The sequence below is a fragment of the Thermobia domestica genome, chromosome 7 (genome assembly GCF_964235325.1).
Source record: "Thermobia domestica chromosome 7, izTheDome1.hap1.1, whole genome shotgun sequence".
Taxonomy (NCBI): Eukaryota; Metazoa; Arthropoda; class Insecta; order Zygentoma; family Lepismatidae; genus Thermobia; species Thermobia domestica.
In genome coordinates this window covers 109,509,208-109,521,679 of record NC_137460.1, presented here as the reverse complement: position 1 = coordinate 109,521,679, position 12,472 = coordinate 109,509,208, and the positions used below count along the sequence as shown (strand labels likewise).

At 35.6% G+C, this 12,472-nt stretch overlaps 1 protein-coding gene across 2 annotated transcripts in view; it reads left to right on the top strand.

Moving 5' to 3' along the window:
- Window positions 1–12,472, top strand: part of LOC145690330 (heat shock cognate 71 kDa protein-like) — a 219,622-nt gene that overhangs the window by 131,280 nt on the left and 75,870 nt on the right. For both annotated transcript variants that reach the window (XM_081765115.1, XM_081765116.1), the window contains exons 4-5: window positions 5,091–5,848; window positions 9,793–10,004. In XM_081765115.1, coding sequence (XP_081621241.1) covers window positions 5,091–5,848; window positions 9,793–10,004 — 970 coding nt within the window. The remainder of the gene's footprint in view (window positions 1–5,090; window positions 5,849–9,792; window positions 10,005–12,472) is intronic.

Genomic DNA, 12,472 nt, shown 5'->3' with positions numbered 1-12,472 from the left:
AAGTCATTGCCACTAAATTATATATCTTGGTTTTAAATTTATCTATAGGCGAATGGTGCATGTAGATTTTTAGCATGTTCATAAATCTTATACCTAACTTATATAGCTTTCTTTAATTTTAGATAGTCTAGACTATGCTTAATCAATTTGTTTACGGTACACGATCTAATATTATATATATGTGTATTTTGTCTGTATAAACCACTGTAGAAACGTTCTGCTTTACGTAGATCAATATCATATAAAGATATAGATTAACCACAGTCATAATTTTTAACTTAGCAAACAGTGGCTTACAATGCTCATTGTTGGACATACCATAAATTATTCTAATAGCTTTTTTTAGTACACAAATAATAGCACATCATTAAAATGATTGCTCTACCCCAAAATATTAAACCACACGCTAGTATACTTTGAAAAAATGTAAAATAAACAGTTCGTAAATAATTCTTTGGTACTGTGACTTTCAAGCGTCGTAATAAGCATATTGTCCATGACAATTTGCTACATACATACACACTTTGTATGAGGCTCCCAAGACAATTTATTATCTAACATAATACAGAGAAAACTTGTAATATCTGCAGCTTTGTTAGAGTAAATAATTTTTTAGAGTAAATAATATGTGTTAGTTTTATATCTGTTTAATAGGAAACAATTATTTTCAAACCACTTCGTAGCTTGTAACAGTATATCTTCACTTTGTTTCTCAAAGTTTGTTAAATTGTTAGCTGTGTTCAGAAAAGTTGTGTCATCAGCATAGAGGATCCATTTGGCACCGATACTTATTGTTAAATCATTTATCATTAAAATAAAAATTAACGATCCTAAAACAGAACCTTAAGGTATACCATATCTTAATTCAGCTATCTGTGAATACTCCCCATCAGGGTGGAAAAAAATCATGATTTTTTTCAAAAAAAATCATTTTTGTTGATTTTTTTGATTTAAATCGATTTTTTTGATTTAAATCAAATCTTTTTCTTCGTATAATACAAGTCGCGAACTGAAGAAAAAACATTAGGAATTAGTATTAAATGTTAATTATGTCATTTAAGTGATAGTATTGGGTTTTAATTTTGAATTAATTCCCAATCGTTAACCTATTTCAATCCCAAACAATGTTTCTTAAGCATTAAGGAAAAAGTACAGCAATGTATATCAACATGACACTTCTCTTTTCACGAAAGTGACTGATATTTGGCAGGGGCATATTTTTAAACAATTGGAACTAGCTAGCGGCACGAAATACATATAAAGTACATAAATTTCGCCTAAAATTAACTAACTCTATGACCTATGGAACCCGGAGGTTCAATGCCATGTTCACAAAAGCTCTCCACTAACTTCTATCCTTAGTCAACTGGATCCAGTTTTTACTTTGTATTCCTATTTCTGCGAGATGCAACTTAATATTGTCCGCACATCTGCGCCTAGGCCTTCCTAATGGTCGTTTTCCGATTGGACTTCCAGTTAAAACTTTGAAAGAGTTCCTACTTTCTTCCATTCTCGCTGCATGTCTGCCCACCTGCGCCTCCAAGATTTGATGACCCTAACAATATTTGGTGCATGGTATAAATTGTGCAGTTCCTCATCATGAAGTTTTCGCCATTCCTCATTTCCGTTCCTTTTGGTTCCGAATATTCGTTTCAGGATTTTATTCTCAATTACTTTCAGTCTGCGTTCTTCCCTCAGCGTAAGCGACCATGTTTCACAACCATACAGCACAACAGGCATAATTATCGTTTTATATATTCGAAGTCTTCGACACAATTCGCGACTATAAGAGATTTTGAACTGAATAATAACACGAATTTCCTGCAGGAATTCCAAAATAAAAAAATCAAGATGATCAGTTCCAGAAGAAGAAACACTTGTGATTGTTAAAAATATGCTTTATGTGACGTGAAAAACAGTTCAAATGCGAGTTGTCCGTGCATTTAAGGCATCTATACATAGCAGGCACGTTTTTATACTTTTCTGTTGGCTATTTTATTTCCTCTGACACTTTTTCCTGCGCAGGCGCGACAAATTTTCTGCGATCACATCGCAGATCGCGGCATGTTCTGTAATGGGGTCAAGTATCCACTTTATCAAAAGTATTATTCGATATTTTAACGCATCCAAAATTTGTCGTATTACGATCCCGAGGAACTTCTATGTATTTAGTACATAAATTTCGCCCAAAATTTTAAAATCTTTTTTTTTTTTTTGTTTCGGAGAGGGGATCGGACCCCTCTAAATACGCCCCTATTATCTGGAAACAAACAAATAGACGTGGACACAAAAGAGTTTATCTTAAATGTCCATGGTGATTTCACCGTTGGAATAGATATTTTAAAACTCTGTGTTACAAAGAGAAGAAAGCAGGGCTTACCCGTTACCCGTTCAAACGGGATTTTCCCTGATCGTTCTCTACACGATACTCGTTTTCATACTGTGCTTACATACATTTGAGTCTCATTGTATTATGATTATTATCTCCCATAATCGAAATAACAGAAAAGAAACGGGATTTTACTTACTTTCACTTTAAATTAATTCATTTCGGAATTTGATTTAAATCAACGATTTTTATTTAAAAAATCAAGTGATTTAAATCTTGATTAAAATCGTGATTTAAATCAGACTGATTTAAATCAATCCACCCTGCTCCCCATTCACATAGACACACTGTGAACGACCTTCTAAATATGTCTTGAAGAATTTCAAGTTCTTACCCTGAAATCCATAACCTTTTTCGCTTTTTCTTAAAATATTATGTTGTACACAGTCAAATTCTTTGCTAAAATCACAGTATGTAGCAAGTCTAACATTATTATTTTTAAATATTATATATATATATTATCAATGTATCTATGGCTTCAACAGTTGACTTGCTTGCCCTAAATCCAAACTGACATCCACTAATTATATTATACTCATTTAAGCAGCTAAAAGCTTGTTCTTTTACTACTGTCTCAATAACCTTGCAGAATATTAGTATTAAGAATATTGGACGATATTTGGAAACACATGTGAGGTCACCTCTTTTAAATATCGATACAACTTCAGATATTTTCAATCAGATATTTTCAATGAATTAGGGAATATATCTTCCATAATGCATCTATTAATACACAGAGTAAGCGTGCAATATAATTTATTACTTATTTAAGGAAGTGATTTGACAGGCCATATACATCCTTGCTATTCGAAAATTTAAAATTACTAACGACTCGAATGAGGGAACAATAAACAAAATAATATCAAATGCAAATACTCTCTTTTATTCGTGAAGTCGTACAAAAATACAACTTAACTAGACGCGCCTGTTAATAAACGGTAAATTAAAAAAAAAAAAAATAGAAATGTAAAAAAGTCAAATGTAAAGGATATAGAAATTGAAAGTTAATATTCCATGTAGAACAACACACACACATACAATTTTATATATATATATATATATATACAGGATGTAACAAAAAGGTACGGCAAAATTTCAGGGGTGGACTCCTTATGGATAGACAAGCAAAAAAAGTTCGTATGACCATATGTCAGGAAATGCATCGTTACAGAGTTGCGGCCATTGAACCGCCTGACGTAAAATAGTCACATTCTGGTCGCTCCTTAATGTGACTCAATTTAAACCTCAATAACTCAGCTCCTAATTAAGCTAGGAAGATAATTTTGGTATCTACGTTCCTGAAGGACGACGCTTTCCGCCGATACCGGTATGTATTTTATGTATGTGGGGGGTACCACGGCATACAAGGAGGGTAATTACGTTCTTTTTTTTTTTGCATCAGGATTTTAGGGATGGCATTCCTTCCCCCTTGGGGGTACACTTATAAAATGGATATCGGCGGAAAGCGTCATCCTTCAGGAAGGCATTGCTATCGAAATTATCTTCCTAGCTTAATTAGGGGCTTAGTTATTTAGGTTTAAATTGGGTTACATTGAGAGGCGATCAGAATGTGTTATTTCACACCGTTAGGCGACTCAATGACCGTAGCTCTATAACAATGCATTTCCCGACATATGGTCATATGAACTTTTTGCTTGTCTACTCGTGAAATTTTGCTGTTCCTTAATGTTACACCCTATATATATATATATATATATAAAGTCTACTTGGAATGTTAACTTTCAAGATATATATATTCTCAGAAGTGCACTCCCCAAATAAATTTCTGAATCCGCCGTCACTGATAGTTTTACATAGATCAGTTTGAAGCTGATCGATCAGTACTACCAGTTTTGCCTACTGGGTTGCACCGTTACATTAAAATAATAAGGGTATAAACATAATCCATATTGTTTGCTTTGATCTCATTGTGTTACAGGAGAATGACATATGTTACCTGTTTACAGATTACTTTTCATTGTATGCCGAATGTTGGTAGAAGCCATACCTATATTTACCAATCGTGTGGTACCAAGACAAAATTTGTAACAAACCAATCGTACAAGACAAAATCTTATCACCAGTTAATGGTAATCTAGATGCCATGTATTAATTACTTTAATTTTGTATTATTGGACATAATGAAAATATAGAAACTTGGCCTTACCCCATCCATTTCAAAGTTGAAATGCAAAACCATGCAAAGTATGTAATTAATAAGAAACCTCTAAACACAAGTAATCAATTTTTTTTATTAGCTGAGAAACTTAAGTAAAATAATTTTTAATCTTAACATGTTAAAACATCACGTATTTCAGCTATGGTCCAGTCGGCCTTACACCGTATTTTGATTGAAAAAAAAAAGTTCAATTTATCAAGGTTTGGCAGCAAGGTGTAAAGTTACCTTTTAATGAGATTTTGGTCACTTTTTCGTGTGCTTTTGGTCACTTTTCAACATGAGTTTTTCAATTTAAATAAATTTTGGAGACTGACAAGAGTATGTTACATGAATTTGAAAAACATGAATATGATCGATAAATGGGAACAACTCCGAATTTCTTTCAACTTGTTTACACTTTGACACCACCCTTCGCAGCCGATCAGAACGCGTGTAGAAACACACACACACAGACATACATATAAATATATATTGCCTTATTTTCTATGCTTAAAATTTAGCATTTCATGTGTTTCGTTTCAGTGCAAGGAGGAAACCAATATAGTAGTTTTCGACTTTGGAGGAGCAACGTTAGATGTTTCCGTTCTGTCGATAGAAAATGGCAACTTTGAAGTGAAAGCAACCGCATCAAACAGTCATCTGGGTGGTGAAGATGTGGACAATATATTGGTAAAACATTTCGTGAAAAGATTCCAGAAAAAGTTTAAAAAAGATTTAACTCAGAACAAACGTGCATTGCATCGTCTTCGCTCGGAATGCGAGTCAGCCAAAATAAAGCTATCTTCCTGGAAGCAAGCTCAGATAGCAATAGATTCTTTATTCGAAGGAATAGACTTTAATTCTTCTATTACTCGTGCTTGTTTCGAAGACCTTAATAATGATATCTTTGGTAGCATTCCAGAGCTTCTTGAAAAAGCCTTGACTGACGCTGGATTGAAGAAAACAGATATTAATGATGTTATTCTTGTTGGAGGATCCAGTCGTATCCCAAAAGTTCGAGAGTTAGTTGACAAATTCTTCGATGGGAAAACACTTACACAATCTATGAATCCAGACGAAGTAGTCGCATATGGAGCTGCTGCGAAAGCAGCTACTTTAATGGGAACTGAATCAAGTAACATTAAAGACTTGGTGCCTCTTGATAATACTTCGCAATTTTCAGATGATGAAACATCACATTCAGATAGACGTCGAAATGAGCGTCGGGACCGGGAACGAAGAGAAGAACATAGTTCCAGAAGAAATGAATCCAGCTCTTCTAACAGGAAACCTCATACAAGGTAAGTTCCGGAAAAAAAAAAAAAGTAAGTAAACTAAGGCAAATTAAGAGAAGTGCAGTTTCCTTTTTGTATAATCTTAAAATCTTGAATATCATTCAATCATTATTTACTAGATAATCGCGCCTTAAAAGCTTAGTAAGGAGGAGGATTTTAAAAAAGGTACAAACAAAATATGTCGAATATTTATAAGGCAAGATCTGCTTTAGCGCGAACGAATTTACGCGAAAACATTCTTTATAAAGATGTTTTCAGTTAGAATTATTAGTCAAATTGTTCCGAAAAGGCCGTTTATCACAAGCTATAAGGTGATATACATATACGAGTAAAGCGTGAACACTGGACAGATAGAAAGAGAGGTAGAAAAGAAGAAAGTATCGTTTTTCCTTTGTCCTGAAATGTTTTTCTCTGATCCTAAAGATACTTCCAATTCGAAACTGTTGTAGCATATTTGCTAGTGTGTTGTATTAAGCCGACCAGTAGGCGATTTTAGCTGGGGGGGGGGGGGGTATGTGTAATCAGCATATCGCGAATCCTGTTGGGGTTGTTACTGTTTTTAGCCATAAAAAGCTTCTTGTCTCGTTTGTAAACATAAAAAAAAGTAGCAACACACCAATAATGCTTATTTAATGCACTAACGAGGGGATTTCCATATACCAGTAGCAATGTAGTAGGCGATGGCCCAAGGAGATTTCCGGTTTTACCTACAGGGTTGTTTTGTTGTGTTAGCCTTTGTAGTTTAAGCTATACGCTTTAAAATGCCATTGGTCAGAAAGTTTCTACTTGTCTTTGAGCTATTTTCCCCTGCATGAAATTATAGCGCAGACATAATTTTACAAAATTGTTGTAGAATTTAGATTTTTTAGCACGACAGTATCAACAGGCACGGGAGAAAACATTTTTTATTATTATCTTTACGTGACAGTGAGATTGTTGATATTTAGTGACTATGAGTTAGGCCTTAATGATGTACATAGTGATAGTGAAAGTGAATTTGATTTGTGATATTTCACGTAAAAGAAAATGGCCTCGTGTGTTAGACGTCTTGAGGAATTCAAAGTCCGACACTAAGAATAGGAAGCCTACTCCGTTCATAAAATTCGATCAATGGAAATTGATACGAGTGATGTTTTTTCTAAAATAGCTCCTCCAAGGAAAAATAAGCGTTTTGAAGGAGTAAAAGATCTTTTTTGTACCCCGGCCAATGATCTATCTGTTCCTGATCCAATGAAATTGTTTTGAGACAATAAACTATTTTTATTCTTTATAGAAGAATCGAAGTTATTCGAAATCAGAATGCTAATAATTATAAAACATACCCGAAATCTATAAAGTAAAATGGCATTATTGTAATAGAAATAAAGGAATTCTCATCAGTTATAATTTTGATGAGGCAAGTAAATCAAGATAAGGTTACGGACTACTGCAGTACTAAATATTTGATAGAAACCCCCATCTTTGGAAAACTAATGAATAGAAATTGCTTTGTACATCTGGAATTTTTGGCATTTAAATGATAATACACTAGTTGGGCCGATGATAGGTTGTAGAATATTAAACCAATTCTCCAATACCTGACGCGTCGATTCCAGATTGTTTATAAAGCAACACAGGAACGTTTCACTGGATGATTCAAAATGCCCGGTCAGCAAGGATGGGGAATGTTGACAGCTGTCAGCCGCCAATGTGTAAATTCATTTTGTTAAATAAATGCCAGTATCTTATTATATGTATGCCAACTTGTTCATTATGAATCTAGTCATAAGAACTTACTACATGGCGCTACATCACTGGGTATGCTTTGGCCTCCGATACTGTCGCCTCCATTCCGTCGTATTCGTTGTTTTCCTCTTCCAGTTTCTGATCTGTATCGCCTTGAGGTCATCTTGCACTTCGTCCACCCATTTTATCTTTGGTCTTCCACTTCTCATATCTGAATATACTTCTCGTTCCACCATCCATTTTGCTATTCTTTTTGGTTTGGGTACAAAACCTCGCGGCCAGAACCTCGCGGCGACAACCTCGCGGACCAAAACCTCGCCTGGCCAAAACCTCGCCTCCCAAAACCTCGCGGCCCAAAATCTCGCCAGGCCGAAACCTCGCCTGGCCAAAACCTCGCCACCCAAAACCTCGCGGGCCAAAATCTCGCCAGGCCAAAACCCCGCCTGGCCAAAACCTCGCCGCCCAAAACCTCGCGGGCCAAAATCTCGCCGGGCCAAAACCTCGCGCCCCAAAATATCGCCATACCCAAAATCTCGCCTGACCAAAATGTAAATGTTCCAACAGATGATTAGGATGACGGTATAAAAGACGCTGTTTCAGAAGAAGTATCACGGGTATTTGACAAAGTCCCGCGATACCATATGAAAATTATATTTCTGTATTAGAGGATTTCAATGTGAAGGTAGGGCGACAGGATGTTTTTAAACTGGTTATAGGGAAAGAAAGTCTGCATAAGGAAAGTAATGACAACTAACGAGGTTAGTTTCGTGAATTTTGGAACATCCAAAAACTTAAAATTTTAACAAAAATCTAATAATATTTATGAAAGTATGAAATAATATATGAGTTTGTACGACGTCCCTTGATTATGTCCTATAGGTTAAAGGAGACGTAGATGACCAGGATGAAGGAAATGATCGAATAAAGAAAGTGGGAGGAAACGGGAATAACCCGAGAAAGCCCACGCACACGATGTTTTGTATATTATTATTATTATTATTATTATTATTATTATTATTATTATTATTATTATTATTATTATTATTATTATTTGTAATGTGGAATTGCATATTAGGAAATACATTGGGTAAATTTTAAAGAAAAGTTTCATTCGCGGCGAGGTTTTGTCCCGGCGAGATTTTGGGCGGCGAGGTTTTGGCCCGCGAGGTTTTGGGCGGCGAGGTTTTGGCCACGCGAGGTTTTGGGCGGCGAGGTTTTGGCCCGGCGAGATTTTGTCCCGCGAGGTTTTGGGCGGCGAGGTTTTGGCCACGCGAGGTTTTGGCCCGGCGAGATTTTGTCCCGCGAGGTTTTGGCCGGCGAGATTTTGGGCGGCGATGTTTCGGCCGCGAGATTTTGTCCGTATACCATTCTTTTTCGATCTATTCTTAATGCATATCCGGTCCAGCTAATTATTCATGATTTGACTAATCTGTCTTCCCTTTCAGTGTATTGTTTACTTCTTCATTATTCAGTGTTCCCCTTCAGTACTGGCTCATACATCTTTCGAATTATTTTCCTTTCAGATCTCCGTATTACATTTATATCTTCTTGCTTTAGCATCCAAATCTCGGAACCATACGTAACAATTGGCCTAATTAGTGTTCTGGGTTTTGGTTCTCCTTATGTTTTTGCTTTTTAATACTTTTTGTCAGCACAATACACTTTATTTCCTACTTCCACTCTGTCTATTGTTTGAATGGGTTGCTTTTGTCACCTAATCATAGGCGTAGATATCGGAATCAGTTAACTCTTTTAAATATCATCTCTCTGATTTTAATTTCTTGTTTTTTGTTTCCTTCTTTTGTTACTCTGTACATAGTTTTTGTTATCTGTATATATGTGTAAACCTAATGAGTTGGCTTTATCTTCTGATTTCAGATATGCGCATTTTAATTCCTTTTGTGTTCGTAAGTCATAAGCATATGTTGCATAAATTACACTGACTACTGGGACTAATGACCAAGTTGCTGTATCAATTACTATGGTTTCCGTTCACTCGATATTGGAGAACTGCTGCCTTTTCCCAGAACACTCTTCGTCTGGCTACTCCATTTAGATCAGTTCGGTAGTGGGTGGTCGTTCTGATAGATCACTACCAACAACGAAGCTTTAAATTTCACTTTAGCATGCAATCTTCCCCAATCGACACATAAGTATAAACCTAAGTGCAGAAATTCTGTTCTAATCATGTTAATACCTACATTAAGGATTTTTTTTTTTCGCAGTGAGCAGCAAACAAAAGCACCAGCTGTTGGTATTGATCTGGGAACCACATATTCTTGCGTTGGAGTTTTTGAGCATGGAAAGGTAGAAATTATTGCAAACGACCAAGGAAATAGAACAACTCCAAGCTATGTCGCCTTTACTGCAGGAGAGCGACTGATTGGAGATGGAGCTAAACAACAAGTTGCTCTCAATCCAAATAATACAGTCTTTGGTAAGTATGCTTATTATTATTATTATTATTATTATTATTATTATTATTATTATTATTATTATTATTATTATTATTATTATTATTATTACTGTTTAATGTCCGACGACTATTCTGCTTCGAGGCTAAGGCAGACGTGACGATGATAATAATAAACGAAATAGTGAAATGGAGAAAGCAGGGTTGGCTGGTTTAAACCAAGGTGGTTTAAACCATGATTTAAACCAAGATTTAAACCAGCTGTTTTTTTTAAAAAAAAAAACAACTGGTTTAAACCAAAAAACAAAAAAATGTTCGTAAAAGTGTAAGTGTTTGTAAAATCTTGATGAACACACATTTGTGGGTTATCACGTTTCACTCCCGTATATTATTCGTATTATATTCAGACCTAAATTCCCCATTCATTACTCAAAAAGATTATACTACAAAAGCAACTTTTTTATATAAGTTTATAAATGTTTATTCTGTGATTTTTTTGTAGTTGTTATTATTGTTATGTAATTGCAATCGAAGAAAAATTCTAAATATTGTTTCGTTTCAATGTTTACTATTGATAAAATACATCGAAAATGCCGTACTTTTTTTGTGTGTGTGTGGGAGGGGGGGTCATAAACGAGAGGCATTTAGTGAAATAAGTATCTTTAGTATCTATTTATGTATAAATGAGTCTGAGCCAAAGTGGACTCAAATAATTCGTATCTTTATTCACTTTTCTTATTGATATGCAGATTAAGTCGTCGTATTTCTTTAATTTGGACCAATAAAAGTCGTTGTTAACTAACTTGAACTAAATTAGTTCTTCTGTACTCCGTAGTACTTTGAAATTGTTCATATGTAATTCTGTATAATGGTTTCACTTGTGCAACTGTTTATTTTTTTGTCCTTCTGAAATTAGTCTTGACAGTTATATTAAGAAGCATGTAAAGATCAGTACAACGTATTTTTTTTTATCAGGATTCCTTCGTGAGTGAGTCGGCAGACGTATCGCATTTGTGGCCTATTAATCCCGGTTCCGAGTTCAAATGGAGGGCAATTTCTCTCGGATGTAACTCGAGAAGCGGTTTTTATTCCGGTTTATCCTTATGTGACCCCTTCCAGCATAACCCGGTTGTTGCAGAATAACATCAAGGCGAAACAAACTTATTTCTGTCCATATATGATATGAATATATAGAGCAAATTATTTAAACCATAAAAACCTAGTTTAAACAAAAAAAAAAAAAACTTTTTTTTTTGTTTTTTTTAATAAAAACCATGGTTTTTGCCAACCCTGGGAGAAAGTGAGAGGAAACGGGAGAACTCTTGAGAAAATTCATGCACACGGTGTTTGTCCACCGCAAAATCCAGTCGGAGAGAGCTGGAATACAAGCAAGGACAGCACGTGCCAGTGATGAGCGCCGTACCACTGAATCAGTTCACCTCCTTAAATTTTTGACAAGTTTAACTTATATAATAAGGCATCTGTTACTGATCAATTTTTGGTTACTTAGGAAAGGAGGTAGTTGAGTATATTTTTTCCAGTAAGTTATTGATTTGTATTTACATCCTTTTTATTCATTAGCTCATTTGTTTAAGCACAGGGTTATGTAAGACAAGACCTATAGTTTAAAATGAGATCTAAACCACTCTTCCCGGTTCGATGCTTTTACTCGAGAATTGAATCAGGAACCTACTGCACCAAAAGCATGTGCTCTAGCAATAAACTAACGAGGGAACCTATCCAAGTGCAACTCTGACTTCGAGTCGAGACTATGGTCGTTGGATACCTTGTCCCAAAAGAACATAACACGAAAAGTGATACATCCTCGATCGCAACCGTTGCAGAGATATAAGCGTGAAAAGTTAGAAATTGAGCTCCATACTATACATTACAAAGTCAGCTTCCGGGTCAGATTTTTCGGAAACGGTCAGGTAAGGAAACTCAGCGAATACATATCAAATTAGTGTTGGGAGCCCACCACCTTTTGAATGAAAAACATGTTGCCCCCGTGGCACTCGCAGGGTCCCAGGCGGGGTCCAACTCAAAATTGGCAAATGGAACCGGGGGTCGAGTAGCATATTGTATGAAAGCTATTGTTAAATAAAAGAAGATAGAACAAATCTCAACTTTCTATGATGACCCTGTGCAAACGGGCAACTGGTCAAAATGTCAATACAACCTAGGTCCGTTGTGTAACCCTGTGAGAGACTCTGCAACAATTTGTTTAACTTCAATACCTTGCACTTTTAAACGTGTTTTTCTGTTTTGTTATTGTCACAACTTAACGGATTTAGAAGAGTGGCCATATATTTTCTGATGTAGGTTGTATTGACATTTTGACCAGTTGCCCGTTTGCACAGGGTCATCATAGAGAGTTGAGATTTGTTCTATCTTCTTTTATTTAACAATAGCTTTCATACAATATGCTACTTGACCCCCGGTTCCATTTGCCAATTTTGAGTTGGACCCCGCCTGGGACCCTGCGAGTGCCC